General features: G+C 40.2%; 1 protein-coding gene across 1 annotated transcript in view; it reads left to right on the top strand.

Annotated features, from left to right (window-relative positions):
* LOC149313888 (rho GTPase-activating protein 15-like) overlaps positions 1 to 19,698 on the top strand; it is a 522,566-nt gene that overhangs the window by 38,764 nt on the left and 464,104 nt on the right. The window contains exon 3 of the mRNA XM_089523318.1: positions 18,546 to 18,620. Within this exon, the coding sequence (XP_089379444.1) occupies positions 18,546 to 18,620 (75 nt within the window). The remainder of the gene's footprint in view (positions 1 to 18,545; positions 18,621 to 19,698) is intronic.

Genomic DNA, 19,698 nt, shown 5'->3' with positions numbered 1-19,698 from the left:
AGAGATAGCATATCAAAAGAGCTGCTTCAACTTACAAAGACAGGCTCTACTCTAGTGCTAACAAAAATCTATTAACAAATATATAAAACTAAACAATAATTCACAGATTTGAAATGCTCAATAAACATTCCAGTTCTCAAGAAAGGGGGCACAGAGATTGCAGTAACCACAGGAGCATTGCATTAACTCCCCATGTAAAGCAATATGATGTTCAACAGTCTACAAAAATACTTTTACCTTATATGAAGCAAGAAAGGCTAGATGCCCAAGCTGGGTTCAGGAAAGGAAGAGGCGCTAGGAATCATAATGCAAACACGGAGTACACCAAATTATTTGAGTAGTAAATCAGCCTGTGCTTTATATATTATGGCAAGTCTTTGACTGTATAAATTATGAAAAACTATGAATTGTGCCTAAAGAAATGGATTTGATTGCTCTGAAATGCTTAAGACAAGAGGCTACTGTCAGGGCAGAATATAGAGAAACTGAATGGTTTCCAAGTGACAAAAGGGTCAGGCATGGGCGCATTTTTATCATCCCATCTGTTTAATTTGTATGCTAAACATATAAAATAGGATTATATTGAGAGGAATGAGGCATGAAAATTAGAGGAAAGAAGATCAACAATATAAGATATGGAGATGAAACCATACTACTAGCAGAAAATAGCAAAGACTTAAGAGGTTTATGGAAGAAAGTCATGGAAGAAAGTGTGAAGGCAGGTTTACAGTTGAACATTCAAGAAAACAAAAATTATGATCTACATAATTTTAAGGTAGATGATGTAGAAATTGAAATAGTTCAAGATTTTTCATATTTGGGCTCAGTCATCAATCAAAGTGGAGACTGCAGTCAAGAAATCAGAAGACTAGGACTTGAAAGGGCAACTATGATGGAACTAGACAAGATCCTGAAGTGTAAAGGTATATGGTTGAATACTAAAGTTGGAACTGCCCATGCTATCATATTTCCCATTGCTATGCATGGCTGTGAAAGCTGGCCTGTGAAGAATTTGAAAGTTGATAGGAAGAAAATCAGCCTATTTGAAATGTGGTGCTGAAGGAGAGTTTCACTGATACCGTAGACTGCTAAAAGGACAAATAAATCGGTCCTAGAGCAAATCAATCTGAACTCTCCCTAGAAGCCAAAATGACTAAACTGAGACATTTGTACTTTGGCCATATGAGAAGACATGACTCACTAAAAAGACAATAATGCTTGGTAAGGTAAATGGCAGTAGGAAAAGAAGAAGACTGCATTTCCAATGGATAGATTCAATCAAGGAAGCCACAGCCTGGAATCTGCAAAAACTTAGCAGGGTGGTTGATAACAGGGTGATTTGGGGATCTCTTATTCATAGGGTCACTATAAGTCAAAGTCAACTTTATGGCACTTAAGAACAACACCATAGCTCTGCAAGAGTATTGAGGTGAAATAGGATACAGAGAGATGCACATTGTAACCCTGGCCATAAACCTTCCAAGATCTGTGTTTTGTAAGACAATGCAGGCCTTTGAAGTGGCTAGTCTGTTGGTCTTGAAGTATGAAAGCAATAAAATCTGTCTACCTAAAAATCTATTCCCTGGAAATAGGAAAATTTTCAGAGAACAGTTCCTTGTTACATATATAACTGATGTAAGAACTGTTGTAAACCTGGAAATTAATATATTTAGTATGCCAAGAAGCCATTGTTTCTGTTCACACTACTGCTAATAGACTGGAATGTATAAATGTATCTCAATTCATATGTTTCTCTTTCCAATCTTCTTTTATTTTTATCCCCCCCTAAAAAAAGCTTCTTGTATCTCAGAAATTAAATGTCCAAGAATGTTGATTATCCTTTCTTGTTCTCCTTCTAGTAATATCCTAAAAGCAGCAGCCTCATTATGTAGGGATCACTGTATCTACTTAAACGCAACATTAGCTCGATACAGATTAGAAGAAAGGGGTGGCCAGAGGCCACAACAATGATCCACTGCAAAAAGGAGCTCCAAAATAGAACTCCTTCCCACGACAACTCCAAGTCGCCATTTGCGCCCTGGGGCGTCGTGGTGATGTGCCTTGTGCACCGCACCTTTTGGACATGTCACACAAGACACATCATGAATGTGCGTGCCATATGGTCGGTGCTGCGGAAAGATGTTGCCACCCATACATGCTAAAGTTCTGGAGCGTGCTGCTCACTCTGGAACCCTAGAATTGGCCCCAGGCCACTGCAAACTCATGGTCTGTACTGGGCCTAAGAAAGACCTGAGGATTCAATCTCAGAAATCCACCTTAAGCTCCAAACAATGGAGATCTGCCAGGTGATCAAGTGGATGATGCAGCCAGCCCCTTTTTGCCCCTAAACCACACTATCCTGAAGTGCTCAATTCAACCATGCCATAGTCTTCCATCACTAAATATGATCACCTGAAGTTTAAGGTGGTTGTGAGTGGCATTTATGATCATGGCAATAGTGCTTCAATTTTGTAAATGTATCAGGGCTGAATATAGAACAGTTACGGATCTATAACTCCTAAGTTATGAATCCATAACTGCAATGCATGATGCCAGCCTGTTTATATAAACTGCATACTTGTGTTTCTTGACACCAATTATTGTCAGCATGTTATTTCATAGAATCATAGAATCATAGAGTTGGAAGAGACCACAAGGGCCATCCAGTCCAACCCCCTGCCATGCAGGAAATCCAAATCAAAGCATCCCCAACAGCTGGCCATCCAGCCTCCGTTTGAAGACCTCCAAGGAGGGAGACTCCACTACACTCCGAAGAAGTGTGTTCCACTGTCGAACAGCCCTTACTGTCAGGAAGTTCTTCCTAATGTTGAGGTGGAATTTCTTTTCCTATAGCTTGCATCCATTGCTCTGGGTCCTAGTCTCTGGAGCAGCAGAAAACAAGCTTGCTCCCTCCTCAATATGACATCCCTTCAAATATTTAAACAGAGCTATCATATCACCTCTTAACCTTCTTTTCTCCAGGCTAAACATCCCCAGCTCCCTAAGGCGTTCCTCATAGGGCAAGGTTTCCAGACCCTTCACCATTTTAGTCGCCCTCCTTTGGACACGCTCCAGTTTCTCAATGTCCTTTTTGAATTGTGGTGCCCAGAACTGGACACAATATTCTAGGTGGGGCCTGACCAGAGCAGAATATAGTGGCACTATTACTTCCCTTGATCTAGACACTATACTTCTATTGATGCAGCCTAAAATCGCATTGGCCTTGTTAGCTGCTGCATCGCACTGTTGACTCATGTTCAACTTGTGGTCTAGTTGGACTCCTAGATCCCTTTCACATGTTGTCTCCTTAAGCCAGGTGTCCCCCATCCTATATCTGTGCATTTCATTTTTTCGCCCTAAGTGCAGTACCTTACATTTCTCCCTGTTGAATTTCATTTTGTTAGCTGTGGCCCAGCTTTCTAGTCTATTCAGGTCATTTTGAATTTTGATCCTGTCCTCTGGAGTATTCGCTATTCCTCCTAATTTGGTGTCATCTGCAAATTTGATAAGTATTCCCCCAATTTTTTCCTCCAAGTCATTGATAAAGATGTTGAACAGTACTGGGCCCAGCACAGAACCCTATGGAACACCACTGGTTACTTCTCTCCAGGATGAAAAGGTACCATTGTTGAGCACCCTTTGGGTTGCTAATTGATTAGTAATATTTGCTTTTCTTATATATCCTCTATCATACAGGTAAATAGAGAAAAGGATGCTCATCAGGTTGAGGTATTGTTTTGTTGTGCTTCCCCCCATCCCTTGCCACTCAGTTGTTATATTGACCTCATACAGTCGGGCCAAAAGAAGCAGTTTCAGGCCACTTTGGGGGCATGGTGTTTAAATGACACATGCTCCTGAAGTGGTAGGAAACCCACCATAGCCAGTCTAAGGTGTGGGCAGCTGGACTAAAAAGAAGCTGATTTTTTTCTCTATTTCCTGGAAGGTGTGCACCTTCAACCCTGCATATAAACTCACCAATGCCAGAGCAGTTCTAAAGGAGCAATCTATCTGAACCCGGTGCCTGTAAATGCACCAATTCAGGTGCGCATCTATAAAGGACAGAGTTGCCGTACCCAAGCAATGGAAAGACATGAAAGTGTGACACCTCCAATGGATGCCAATACAACATACACAAACCAGACAGTCCAGGATGGGGCATGGGATGAAGGGGGCATTATTGTACCTTGCTAGCATCTTCATCGACACAGCTCTGCTCTGGTGCACTGTCCTGGTTGAGGATTGCACATGCAATTGTGTGGAGGTTCAAAGGGATGGCCATCCAATGGGCAGGTGTCGGCTGTTGGTTCCTGGGATGGTGCACAGGCATGGTGGGGAGAACAGTATTCCCAGGTTCACACATTCTCTGAAGATCCCAGCCACAGATGCTGGTGAAACATCAGGAATAAACCCTTCTAGAACATACCCCGAAAAACCCACATACCCCGAAAAACCCACAAAAAACTACTTTAAGCAACTTTAGAGATGAAAATTGTAATTAAAATATATATTGCTCTGTAATCAGTTCAGAGCTAACTTTCTCATCTTAAGAGTACTGTTAGTGGTCAGCTGATCTCTGAGCAACTATAAAGGTATCTCCCATTTCAGATTCCCTGCATGAAAGAAGTCCCATACCTCTAATCTAAAATACACTTTGCCTTTTGCATTTGGAGTTCCTGTTGAGTTTAAGGTACATTACAGTCATCCCTTGTTCTTTCTCTGCTTTAAAAACACCATCACCATTTTAAATTAAATTTCATTGAGACACTTTATTTTGTTCTTTTTAAAAAACAAACAAACAGTACTTTATCAATTCTGGGATACAGTCTCAATTTAAAATATGTGTTTTGCAAATAAACTTCTTCTGCTAATGACTTTGTTTATTGATGTTATAACTTTGATTTATGAGTAATTTTGTGCTGTATAGAGGTTAGCTTCAGCTGTACATCCATGATGATTATTTAAATTATAGTTTCATTTATTTCCATGCTAACACTTTTAGTTTCCCACCTTCCCCCCAGCCCCCACCCCCATATATATATATATATATATATATATATATATATATATATATAGGCCCCATCACCTTAATTTTAGGCAGTTGTTTTTCTGTACATGTAATCTTTCCTTTTTAACAGATTTAACCAGATACAATATTTTAAAAGAACAACAAGGTTTAAACAAGATGAAAAATGGAACAGTAATACCTTAAATAGAAAATCACATTTTTACTTGGCATATTAAGTTTTCACAGGTTTGAATAATTGTAGTACAGCACACAATTGTTAGCAGACAGAAAGGATTTCCTGCAGGACAGAAAGTGATCACTTACAATATTTTGCAGGCTGCCCATCTAAACTCATCATTGCCTGGCACCTACACACTAAGGGCAAGGTTCCAGCGAACTTGTGAGTGGGCAGCATGCCATCTGAACAGATGGGCATGGAAGTAGGCAGCCAGTAGACCATGTATGTGCATCAACTGTGGGTGTTGAGGGCAAGATTCCCAATGGAGAGTGTCCAAACAGCTGTCTGGCCTGAGCCAACATGCCTACGACCAAGGAAAAGTGCCATCCCTAAATCCTGCTGAGTTGGATTAACCTTCAAAAAATAAAAATTGCTTCTGCAGTAGCATAAGGTGAGCTTTTGGCTTGTTTAAATCGGGCAGAATGAATTAGGCAGGCAAGATAAAAAGAAGAACTAATGAAGCATCCACTAGAGGGGAATAAATATAGAGCAAGGAGTATTAAAATACCCCTTACACAAGGGCATCTCTGAGTAGATATTAGCTGGAAGTTTGTAGCATCCTTATTAACTCCTCAGGTCCCAGAATAAGAAAAGGAAAAAAAAATGTTTAGCATCAGCAGCAACATACACAGCACAAAGGAAAGGCTCCTGGTTGAAATATTTTTCTCTATCCTATCTGTGTAATATTTAATGCACTGAAACAGAGAAAACTTGTAATTTTGAAGTGAGTCCCCAAACCTACACTAGGTGTGAGCAAACAAAAAGATACTGATGAGTGGTTATCAGCAAGGGAATGTTCATACTATATATGTGTATTGAGGATACCTTGTTCTCATTTATCTACAAGTATATGGCATATATCTGTTTGTCCTCATTATTTTCTTCTCCATGAAGGCCCCATGTATGGCTGGGCCACAAGATATCACTTCTCTATATGTTTTAGAGCTATTCTTCTACTGCTTGCATTTTAAATTTCTCAGGTAACCTGGAATCCCAGCTCATGCCATTAAGAGGAACGGTGGACTCCTTTTCCAGAGTTTCCTTTAAGCCCCTTAACATCCAGGTTATCATGTTTCTGCCAAGCAGTCCAACAGATAGTGAAGTTAAACCTCAGACCAGGCTAGAGAATCAAATCAGCTCTAGTTCCTAGGTTGTCATAGTAATTCAAGAACCAAGCAAGTAGATGTTCAGAAATAGTCAGTTGTTTTTTACTTTCCAAAATGAAAATAGACATTACCAAACTAAATAAGAATAACTCCACAAAGCAACTTACAGATGAAGGAGCCTGAAATTTCCTGGCATAGCTTAGTCTGGTGTTGCTCATCCTGCAGTTTACACAAAGATAAAAGAAGGTGCTTCCACAGACTCTGAAGAACTCCCACAGAAGGACAATTAACTGAAAAAAATTTTAGCCTTGGAAGAATGTCGTCCAGGTGACTTCTGCAGTTCCTAGCTGACATAGAAGGGTCACGTAGGGGAGGTAAAGTGTAGCATGCTATGCCCAGGCCTGTTTTTTTTTTCAAAGGAACTTTGGAACCAATATCTATACAGTTGTTTCAATATCTATGTGGTTGATTAAATGGCAGTAAGCAGGTGCAATAGAGGATTCCAGAAGAAAATTGGCATGTGCTTTATAGACTATAGCAAATCCTTTGACTGCATAGATCATGAAAAGCTATCGGTTGCACGTAAAGAACTGGGTGTGCCACTACATTTGATTGTCTTGATGCAAGGCCTGTACTCAAGACAAGAGGTTACCATTAGAAAAGAATACAGAGAAGCAGAATGGCTCGTAACTTTTATAGCTACAAAAGAACTAGACAAGATTCTGAAGTGCAAAGATATACAACTGAACAATAAAGGCAAAATGGTTCATGCCATTATATTTCTCATCACTATGCATGGATGTGAGAGTTAGATGATAAAGAAAGAGGATAAAAAGAAAATCAGTTCTCTTGAGAAGAGTTCTGCAGAAACCATGGATTACTAAAAATACAACAAATGGGTCTGGAGCAAATCAAGTCTGAACTCTCCCTTGAATCCAAAATGACTAAATTGAAGCTACCGTACTTTGTCCACATCATGAGAAGACACGACTGACTGGAAAAGCTGATAATGCTTGAAACAGCAGAAGGCAGTAGCAAGAGAGGAAGACCACAAACAGATGGATAGACGTAATCAAGGAGGACATAGCTCTGAATCTGCAAGACCTGAGCAAGGCTGTTGATAATAGGGTGACTCGTTCATAGGGCTGAAGTTGACTTTTAGGCAGTTAACAACAACAATAAGCCAAAGGATGTAGTTACCTAAAACAGCTCTGAGTCTGCAAGACCTGACCAGAGCTGTTGAGGATAGGGTGTTTCAGAGGTGTTTTGTTCACAGGGACACCATGAGTCAAGGTCAGTTTGAAGGCAGTTAACAACAACAAGGTGCAGATCTAGAAGAAAGGAACATATATTGCTTTGTATACCAGCAATATAACCCCAGTAATTTATTATTCAAAGAAAAGTGTACCGAAGATGCACCTGGAGATGCGTAGCTGTGAAGAATGTGTTGGGCCACTAGCTGCAGAAGGTTTTTATCCCCGGATAGTAATAGCCTCATGCAGTCCAATTGCACAGAACTATCTCTCAATGAAGACCCTATAAGAAAAGCTTATGGGATAAAATATCTTGATTTGACTTTACATCAGATGTTAAACTATTTATTCTCTAGGTTGATTTGTTAATATATTTGGTGCCTCTCATTATAATAAATTGTCTTGATATCGGAGAATGTACTTACAGAGTCGTGAGCATGAAGGACTCTCTTATTCTGTTAAAAAGGTCTATAAGATTTTGATTTATAACTGAACCAAGGGTCAAGGCAAGCAAAGCCATTATCATTATTCTTACACACTCTAGGGAACTGAACTGTGTACAAAGGGCAGTTGTACTTAAAAGGAGAGAAAATGTAACATAGATCTGTGTTGTTTTTTTTAAATCTGGCATTTGTCTACCTATTCCAACAAAAGAATATGAGACATAGTACTCAGAAAGTAAGGACACAGTAGTTTTTGTTTGTTTTTTGTTAACCAATGTATGTCTTATACTACAGGCTTGAATCAAGAGTGTAAAAACTCCCTGTTACAACTCCAGTTTAAGAGACTTAGGGCCCATTCACACTACAAAAAAAAATCGGTTCTGAAACCGATTCAATCACGTGAAGTTCATACTCACCCCGAATCTCACACAAGCGAATCCGAGGCTTGCACACCCGTTCCGTGGTAAATGGCCCCTAGCGCAGTGTTTTTGAAATCGGCGCAAATACCGTTTCTTTTAAAAAAACGCGGGTCCTGGGAATGAGAACTTGGCACCGATCGCGACCGAGGCAAATTGAGGGAGGGATTTAGGTCAGAGGGTTGGCAAAGGACAAGGCATTTCCTCCCCTCATCGGAGGGGAGGGGGAAGAGGAAAGAGCCCTGGGAAGAAGGGCTGCTGCTGGGCAAGGAGCAGGCAGGGCTCCTGGTGCTGGGAGGAAGGGGATGCTCTCCTCCTCCTCCTCCTCTTCCTCCTCCTCCTGCTCTCCTGATGGCCCCTGCTCCCTCCGGGGCCATTCAAGGCCGCCTCTCTTGCTGGGGGACTTGACCAACCCCAGGAGGGCACATTGCATGCCCACGGAGGCAGCCGCTTCCAGCCTGGAGCCTGGCACCCAGAGAGGGCCCCCCCCCCCGAGAGCCAGCCTGGCAGCCAGGGGATGGCGGGAGGAGGAGGAGGAGGAGGGTCGCTGGCCAGGCAGCAGCAGGCCTCCAGCAGCTGAAGCAGGGAGAGAGATGCCTCTCTCTCTCTCTCTCTCTCTCTGTGTGTGTGTGTGTGTGTGTGTGTGTGTCAGAGGGAAAAGGGGGGGTGGTCTACTTCCAGCTCCCGCAGCCTCCCCATTGCTCTTCTCCCTCACAATCCCAAGGCTGGAAGGGATCCCCAAGGGACATCCAGTCCAACCCCCAATCAAAGAAACACCCCCCCTTTTCAAGCAACCTCTTTTGACAATCTATGCGCATGATTTTCGGGGTGACATGCCTGGGATGTAGGGAAATGGATGCAGCAGAAGCAGCCTCTTTTGACAATTTATGCGCATGATTTTTGGGGTGACATGTCTGTGTGCTTGCTTGTGCTTTATTTCCTCTTGCTCCTGGATTATTAATTATTATTATTATTATTATTACTGTTATATGCGGATGCTACAGTCAGAATGCCTGCACTGCATTTCCCCTTTATTCCCAATTGATTCCATGGGTTAGAGCATTCCCTCCCCTCATCGGAGGGGAGAGAGAGGAGAAAAGAGCCCAAAGGGTGGATGCAAAGGGTGACAGGTGGCAAAAGGGGGGGGGGGCTGGGCTGCATAGGGCTGGGGGTGGGGGGAGATGGAGAAAGTGATGGAGGAGGAGGAAGGAGGAAGAGGAAGAGGAGGATTGCCCAGGCTGGGGGATGTAGGGAAATGGATGCAGCAGAAGCAGCCTCTTTTGACAATTTATGCGCATGATTTTTGGGGTGACATGTCTGTGTGCTTGCTTGTGCTTTATTTCCTCTTGCTCCTGGATTATTATTATTACTATTAATGCACTGCATTTCCCCTTTATTCTCAATTGATTCCATGAGGTCACTCTCTCTCAGCCTCAGTGGAAGGCAATGGCAAAGTGTAAGCAGGAGGAAAGGGGTCAGTTCAGCAGAGGGGGAAGCTACAATGTTGCAAAAGACCTCACTTACAATCAATGTTACATTTTTAAACAATTTGCCTTTGCCTGGGACAGGAGCAGATCTGATCCAAATGCCCATAGGTTTATAAAAAATTAACCCTGTGCCTGGCTCTTTAAAAAAAGGGAGGAGGGGGAGGACACTTTCCGATGCCCTGCAAAATGTCACCATGACGATCGCTTGATTGACAGCGGCCACCTCGCCAAATGCATTCGATTTCAAATTTGCAGAACAGAATGCATTCGATTTCAAATTTGTAGTGGGCACTTGCTAATGGAGCGATTCGGGGGAGGGGCATCCAGATCAGCCCAGTTCCTTCCAGGTCTTTTATACCAGTCTGAATGGGGTATTATGGGTTTGGTGTCCATGAATGACTTCCTTCTTGGAATCTGGAAACTTCTAATGCTTGTGTTCTGTATATCATGATGTTCTTAAATGACACAAATTTGCTTTATTTTAATTATCACAAAAACCTGTTCAGCATAAAATTACACTGTCAAACCTTGGCTTATGACATGATAACTGGCATATTTTTGTGCAGAGGTTCTGGCTTTGCAGAAATTGACAATGACTTCATTCCTGGATGTTACAAGAGCTCTAGCTATACTGAAATACCCTTTAGCTAACTTTAGGGAGGGAGGGAAGAGGGAAAAGTTGCTGAGCTTGAATTTAACAAAACCAGATTTGCCCACAGACTTGCAAGCACAGAGTGAGTGGACTTTTTAATGCTCCAGGTGACATTGTTGCTGACTGAAGAATGTTCTTCAAATCAAAAAATTGCTGATAAGCTAGCTTTCCCAAATAGGAATCTTCCAAAGGTTTATCTGTCCTTTTTAATACTTGAAAGAGAAATGGTAAGAAATGTTGTTTATCTTAGTTGTATGGTGGAAAGTGGGAGGAATCATGTCAAGATATGATTGGTGGTGCTTTTTTCAGCATCATGTATACTAAAATATGCTTTAACACTTCCTGTAGCCCAGTCATCTCTAAATTGGCATCTTCTGGATAGATTGAACTGCAACTCCTGTCATTGCTGGCTCCTGGCTACAAGGGCCTGTGGTTGTGCCAGTGTTCTTCCTTCTAGTTTCAACAGTGCAACATGGTTGTTAACAGGGATTATTTGTGTGTGTGAGAGAGAGAGAAACATTGCAGTGAAACAGCTATTGTCAAATTCCATCATAAGACTTCACATGCTATAATGTGTGATGTAATGGTTTGAGCACTGGAGCACAGCTTTGCAGATTAAATTTTGATTCCCTGCTTGGCCAAGGAAACCCCTTGGGCAAGTCACACCCTCTCAGCCCCAGAAAATCCCATGATAAGTTCACCTTAGGGTTGCCATAAATTGGAAATGACTTGAAGGCACACAAGAACAACACGGATGGGTGATAACTGGCTTGAAAACAGTACATACAAAAAGGATTTAGGATAATTTGTAGAACACAAGTTAAACATGAGTCACCAGTGTAATGTGGTCAAAACAGTCAATGCAATTCTGGAATGCATCAACAGTAAGATAGTATACAGATGAATATTAATGCCACTCTACTTAGACTTCTCCTGTTTTAGGCACCACAGATGAAGAAGAATATTAAGAGAGGTAGATGACCAGGATGGTCAAAGGTGTGGAAACCTACAAAAACTAAGGAGCCCTGGTGGCGCAGTGGTTAAATGCTGGTAGCGTAGCCACAATGTTGTAAGTTTGATCCTAGGGGAGGGCTTCAAGGTCCATTCAGCCTTCCATCCTTTCATAGATTAGTAAAATTAGTATCTAGCTTGTTGGGAGTAATTGGCTTACAGATCGTAAACCACTTAGAGAGTGCTAGTTCACTGATAAGTAGTATAGAAATGCATTTGCTACTGCTATTGCTATTGCTATTGAGAAGTGTTATGATAAATGTAAAAGTATCCCCCTTTGACAAAGTTGTCAAGTTGTATCCAGCTGTAGGGGGTCAGTGCTCATCTCCATTACTAAGCTGAAGAGCCAGTGTTGTCAGAGACTAGTCTGTGATCATGTGGCCAGCATGATTACACAGAACACTGTTTACCTTCCCACTGAGAAGTGGTACCTATTTATCTACTTGCATTTGCATGCTTTCAAACTGCTAGGTTGGCAGAAGCTGGGACTAGTGGTGGGAGCTCACCCCATCACGTGGCACCGGGGCCTCAGAATGCCAACCTGCCGATCTTGAAATCAACAGAGTCAGCATCTTAACCACTTGAGCCACTGCTTCTCCAGGTTATATGATAGTCATGTTTAAATACCTGTTGTCATGAAGACTATCAAGTGAGCATATTTTCAGCTGCTCCTGAGAAACAAACCAATGGATTCAATTTGCAAGCAAAGAGATTCCTCCTAAACATAAAGGACTTCTTTACACACACACACACACACACACACACTGTGGAGACCCCCACTCCACTTGATCTTTCTCAGATGCCAGCACAATGGGTCTTTAAACACCCAAACACTTGGCACCAATTATATGTGATAGCTTTCCGCCCACTGTCACTAACTTATTTATCTTTATTAATATTTGTTTTTATTAGTTTTAGTAGCATTTTAATATACTTGGTAGTGTGTTTGTTGTTATATGTAAAATTACTTCAGGCCACTCATTGTTGAATTTGAAGAATAAAACAACTTCATTTACATCCAGAACTTACTCTTGTATCTTTCTTGGTGTATGGTTCTCAAACTTGTGGTTACAGTATACAAGTACATCAGTTGTTACACATTTACTGCTTTCCTTTATTGACTTAGTTCACACAGAACCTACACCCAGCTTCCTTAGCTGTTAACCTCAATTACTTGACACACTCAGTACACAAAGCTCAGTTCTCTTTTTGATATCCACTTTCCAGGCAGTTTCTGTTGTTCTCCCTATCCTTACTGGCTGTAAATCCCTCCAGAGCCTAACACACTCTCCAAATATCACTGGCTACGCTTCCTTTTATACTTCTTCTTGAGAGCAGCCCCAACCTTTTCCCAGCCTGATTCCTATTGGCTGCCCCAAACATTTTTTTTCGGTCTGTGTTTCTCCACACACAAACACATACAAAATCTCACTCAACAGAGGGAAAAATTAATATCCATTGTACAGCTTTTCCATTTTTATTGTTAATATCCCTTCTTATGAAAGGGAATTCTTACATTATTATTATTATTATTATTATTATTATTATTACTACTACTACTACTACTACTACTTCCCTGCAATATGATGTGTGATTTCTATTTTCATGTTACATGGATCAGCTGAAAATAGATCAGCTGTTAACAGAATTTTAATAGTACATAGAAATGATGATAGGTGTCATTCCTTTTCAGGGTGACCAGACCTCCTCCAATTCTAGGATGTGTCCTACATTTCCACCATCTTTCCAGGAGGAATTCCAAAATGTCCTCCATATTGAACATGACTAAGAAGCCCATTGAGTAACACCACATTTGCTTTTCCCTCTTGAGACATGTGTCTACTTGACAGACTATCCTTGCTGCAAACAGGGGACAGGATGGATCCTTCTCAAGTTATTTTTTCCTAGAAGCAGCAGCAGACAAGATTTGTCCCCAGAGCTCAGGGTGTTTGTTTCTCAGAGGAGAAAAAGGATAGCAAACATGTTAGGCAATGGGCTGCTTGAGGACACAGTGCAAATGTTGAAAGGGGGTTTCCCTTAATTTTAGCCCAATGAAAGGGATACTTTAAAAGTAGATTCAGTCAAGGGTTTGATACTAGTAAAGTACAAATTTAATCATTTGACTTGATCAGCATTCTATAAGTTTCTTGCAAGCCTAGAAGACATTTTAACAAGATAAGGTCATCAGAAAAATATAGTTGAGAACATAATAAAATACAGCGTATGTAAAAAAGCTGTAAATAAACCATGTGAAATGAATTTTGATTTATGTGAATGTTTTTAGCTTTTATTTTTGTAAATCCTACATTTTTTCTTGAATGTCCTACATTTTGTGATGCCTTCTCTTCCTTTGTGGTCATGATGTCTGGTCCTCCAGTTCCTACTGTGGAAGGAATGTTGAGTCGACATGTAGGTAAATTCCATAGACTGGATGAGTGTGATCTACCTGTGGTGATCAGTGGGTTTCAGGGCAACATGGGGAAAACTTCTCTTAGCAGACATCAAAATTCCACTGTTGCTATGGATTTGGAGCCCTGATGACACAGTGGTTAAATGCCAGTACTGCAGTCAGTATTGTAGCCACAAGGTTGTGAGTTTGATCCCAGGGCGCCAGGGTTGACTCAGCCTTGCATCCTTCTGTAGGTTGCTAAAATGAATACCAGCTTATTGGAGGCAATTAGTTTACATGTTGTAAACTGTTTAGAGACAACATAGTTCAATATGAAGTCATAGGAATGTAAATGCTATTGCTATTTGCTCAAGCTAAACTTGACTACATTTGGGTCTGACTGATTTCAATCTTTTTCCTTAGATACAACACATTCATCTGTGTGTTGACAAAGACAGAACATCCCACTCCTGTATGCTTCTAATTGTTACTTTAAGGTGCTTTATTTTGACTGCAATGCTTGCTATTTATTTTCTTGGAATCATTGGTGGAGTACTGTCGATCCCAGAATGATAGGAAATTGTTTTCTTTCATTCTGGGGAAAGAAAATGATATTTAACAATAATTTTGCTAGACTACATGTAAAATATAATTAAGAGTGTGGGTCTTTAAGAGCAAATATAAATGATGTAGACCTGAACGATTTAGATATGGATGTTGTAAGCATGAATATGTGTACCAGATCTGTAGAACATTAAAAGATATTGGGGGGGGGGGGGAGGAAAAGATAAATGGAACGAATTTATTTTGAATTTACACACATGGCTCTGCTTGCATTAATATTAAAGTTCTATGCAAAATCTAAATGGAAAGTCTGATATCTTAGAAGTTCTCTCAACAGCATCAGCAAATCATTCTTGTTTACCCTACATGCTAATAAAACAGGAGCATGACACTCCTGAAAACAAGATTGCAAAATACAGAAAATGTGGTCTGACATTTTTTTTCTCCCCAAAGGAGGGACTGCCGCTAACGAAAGTATTTCTTATGAAGGCTCAATTGCTTAAGATGCAGAATATTAAGAGAGAAAAACACTTTAGGACACAGCCATGTCACCAGCTGTTACTCATTCCTAATGAAATTGTTAAGTGATATTCCTCATAAATAGGTCAGTGAAACTTTTGAATCACAGAAACTGTTTTCTCTGTTTTCTCTGTGAAATGGTATTAAATTCAGAATGGGTAATTCATTAAGCTCATTAGCCATCACTGGGAGAGTGGAGCACTTTCTAAGATGTAGGTTTCAGGGCTTAAAATGTTAGTGCTTACAAATAAACATGAAAGCACTGTGTGCCATAAAATATGGGATCATAATATTTTAAAGTATATTTTGAGGGAGGCCCTCTGGATTAATTATGAACATTTTGTAGAGTCCGACACTAAGTTATAAACCGCATATATTAAATGTGCTTTACTACGGAAGAAACCAGGGTATATAGTTAAAAACCAATCTAAATTTACTGATATTTCTGTTTAGAACTAAGATTTTATGTTTCAGCTTCATATTGCAAATTATGTTCTCCTTGAAAAATAAACCACAGTTAAAATCTATCAATAAGTAGTGATATCTATTGGTTGCTTAAGTGAAATGTTAACAGCAGGATCATCACCTCACCCACTGTCCCCAGGCAAGGTAGTACCTGTCTGGGAGACTGGGAACATTGTGTAAAACACCTTAGGTTTTACCATTGGGTGGGGGAAGAGATGGGCTATCACATAATGCATGAGTATTATTGAAAGAAGGAAAGCAAAACACCTGAGTGTTTGACCATATCCTCCAACTGTCTCAGTTTTGGAGGGACAGTCCCACTTAATCCTCTGCCATTTCACCCTCTCAGCTACTTTTAAAATATCCCAGTTTTTTCTCTGCTTCCAATTTCCCCCTTTGTCTTCAGCTTACTTCACTTGCTTCATACTGAGTTCGAAGTGCAAAAGTTGTTGTTGTCATCTAGCTCAGCAGGAAGGAGAGGAGAGGAGAGGAGAGGAGAGGAGAGGAAGAAGAGGGAAGACTCTTCAGCTTCCCAGTATACTCAGGCAAAAGCAAACTTCTCTAGCATCTACTATCATATTTGTTCTTCCTCATTAATAACTTTTGCCATCTTGACCACATCTATGTTGCTTGGCCACACACGTCCTGGTTTTCATCTGTGAAATGTTGGAAGATATGTAATCATTCCAACATTATACTTCTAAAATAATTATGAAAAATTTCTTTGTGTTGCTTCTTTCAGTTAAAAGTTTTGGATTTTCTGCTTCATCTGAAGAAAAGTGCTAAATTAAGGTCTGACTCTTTCCACCCCAATGACAGAAAACAGGATATAATCCTATAGAAAGTGTTTGTTTCAAGTCACACTGAATACCCTTCATACTTAATTTAGGACTATTTTCCACAATAGTTTTAATCATATGCCTTTATCTGGAATTAGTAAGAGAATTAGTTTGTTTTTTTAAATAGTGTTGGATTATCAGCACAAAAGTGATGGAATCAAACAAATAATCATAGGTGGTAAGTCTGCATAAGACTGAAGCCTCAGTTTTGGTTTGTGCCAGATCTTCATGCTGCCAAGGCAAATGAGCCCTAGAATTATACATGCAAGGTCAAAAAGAAAATGCATATGGTCATGTCAATTGTGAATATTTATTTCATGTATTTTCCCCATGTACATTTCCATTTGTACTTTTCTAAACATTTATTTTGCATTTACTTCCTTAAATATGTGTGTAATGGACTGGATCTAAAATATTTAAGTCTGCTACATAACAGGTTTTCCTGCTTGTTGAGCTCTTCAGATGAAGTCTTGTTGTCATGAGATTGATGAGTGTTAATGGCAGGGCACCATAGTTGTGGACCTCTTCCTTGAGGAGTCTTGCCAAGTGATATCACTGAGAACTTATCTACACTACAGATTTTTTACTTGGCTCCATTCTCACAAATAGATTTATAGGAGCTGAAGAGAAATCAGACAAATGCAATTCTAATCAATGCTTCACATAGGCAGTATTTTTCTAGTTGATTTTATTGTTCTTATTCTCAGTCTCAGTTTATTCATCATGACATCTAGGGACAATTTGAGCTTGATTTCCCCTAGGATCCTGTTTTTTTGCCTTTTTAGCAATCCATAGTATCCTTAGAACTTTCCCCAGCACAACATTTCAAATGAGTTGACCCTGGCAAGCTTTCACAACCATATATAAAAACAGGAAATACGATGGCATGGGCAATCTTAATATTCAATTATATTTCATGACCAACTATGAATGAATGAGACCAGACACAGAGACTTGGGTTAAATAGGGCCACTTTATTTGACTTATAACCTATTATGGTGGAGATGGGGTGGAGACTCTAATATGGGTCCATCTGAAACTGAGCCCAGGTGTCAAACCATTGAGTACCTCCTCAGCTTTCCCATGGGAAAAATACCTGAGCCCCAAGGGCAATCCAATAATTGAGTTGCTCCTCAGCCAGCCATTCATTGGAAGGGAGGGGATTCCTACCCACTCCTGAAGCAACCAGTAAAGTTCATTATCTCTGAAGTGACCAGCAAAGCTCAGCAGAGCTGAGGATGGGAGGGTGAAATATGATGTGATAATCCAAAGAGGGCATTAGAAGGGGCCCTCCGACAGCATGGTATTTGGGGTGGGGGAGGGTGCAGCAACCATGCAGGAAGGGGGAAGATTGCCTGAATCTGTTAACAAAATTAGAGTCATATTTTTGGTGGCCATGCCCATGATTGGATTTAGGTCTTAGATTTGTTCTGTTTTGCTCATCTACTCAGGTATTCACTCACCAGCAGGGCCACTTTCCTAGCTGTTGCCACTGCTGCAAAGGTTTTTCCTGTTCTGCTTTGATGGAGACCCATGTACTAGAGGATCTGGAAAATAAATATTATTTTTCATTTTCTGTGTTGCCTGGCATTTGGTTTTCATGCATAGCAGAAATCCATCTGACATCTGAATTGGGGGAGAGGAAGGGAAGGAGAGAGCAGAATCCCATTTACTGTCACCAAAGCAGCCACCAGTGCATCTAGGTGAGGGGAGCAGAGAAAAACATGGAAGAGGAATGAGATTCATATCTTTCAACTCTATGGGTTTTGGACAATACCAGCAATCAAAGGAGCTTGGCATTGGGCTTGGAAGCCTACCTATTTTTCATTTATTTTGGAAAATAGATCTATTGGCCAAGGCCAGTAGTACTCAGAGGAAGAAGCCCTGGTCAAAACAATATTGACCTTCATTATAGGACTGTTGTAAGTATTAATGAGCTTATGCTTGATCAGTTGGCACAGAGCACACCAAGGTTCTGTCTAGATTTTGAGTATTACAATTAACACATACCGATTTTATTAACATGCAGAATTTCCTCATTTAATGCCATGCAAACTGTATATGTTCTGTTAAATTATTTTCTGTCTATCATTCTATGTTACAGCTTTGTTTGTTTTGATACAAGTGGATTCTGACTTGTAAATGGATATTTTTTTAGATACCCCGTCACAGAAGGAATCATTCCCAACATAATTTAACACTTCCTGAGTTCATTAGCCCACTGGAGCAAATGGTAAGCAATTGTATTACAGACTTTACAGTTTATTGATGTAGTTCTTTACTTTAGATTTCATTAATCAAAATGTAATGCATGGTTTTTGAAGGATAAGTACTTATGGCTGCAGATGCCTCAATATATTAGTAGGATAAAGAGAACCAAAAATTGGGGGGAAGGTTGGTTAAACAGTGAAAATAGTAATTTTGGAAGCTGCATACCATTACAGTGAATGATATACAATTTCAATTATCCATTAAGTCAAGAAAATTAAACCTGACATTTCAGTCATACTAGTGGATATTTATTTTAGGATGACTTTGGTTTTTACAAAAATGAATGGCTGTGTTTAGCAAATTAAGTACGATTAGATAAAATGCTAGGTTGGACTTTATTTTATTTTATTTTTTTAAAAAGAGTGTGCTATTCAATGAAAGGAACACATTATTTTAGAATAAAGAAATAAATTGGTGTGATGTTCTGTTCGCCACTTGAGTTATTTTTAAATTTCCAGGAAGCTCTTAAAACAGGGACTCTTTACTTGGGATCTATAGACTACCTCCACGTCTCCCCATTTGGTCTTTAGGGGATGTGTAAACTCAGCACAAAAGGCAATGGAGATTATCACACTGACAAATAACCCGTCTGCTTCCTAGCAGATGCAACTGGGTTGTGGGATGCAGGTAGTTATTATTGTCCTAAAGCATTCTCAGAAATTGCGCCCTCTGGAACAGAGAGAGGACGCGATTGGAATGCCCAGCGGCAGCAACGGCATTCTAGTGTGCAGTAAAATGCCGTCCCTTGCCCCATCTCATTCCATGTGCACCCCTGTGCACACTCGTTTTGTAACACAATGGGCCCGTTTTAGGGCCCGTGCGATAAACTCCATAGTCTAAATGTAATTTATATGCAATATTTGTAATAATTTTGAGCAAGAAAAAGTTTGTGTACACTGAACCATGAAAAGCAAAGGTTTCACTATGTCAGCCTCCCATGAAAAAGTTTTGGTTTTCAGAGTATTTTGGATTTTGGAATTCCAGATAAGGGACAACCTATACTCCATGTGTGCACAGAAGCCTCACTCCTTCAACAAAAA

This window comes from Sceloporus occidentalis, unplaced genomic scaffold (assembly GCF_023333645.1).
Source record: "Sceloporus occidentalis isolate IW3139 unplaced genomic scaffold, rSceOcc1.0.p SCAF_4, whole genome shotgun sequence".
Taxonomy (NCBI): Eukaryota; Metazoa; Chordata; class Lepidosauria; order Squamata; family Phrynosomatidae; genus Sceloporus; species Sceloporus occidentalis.
The sequence above is the reverse complement of the archived record's forward strand: the minus strand, read 5'-3'. Positions and strand labels throughout refer to the sequence as shown.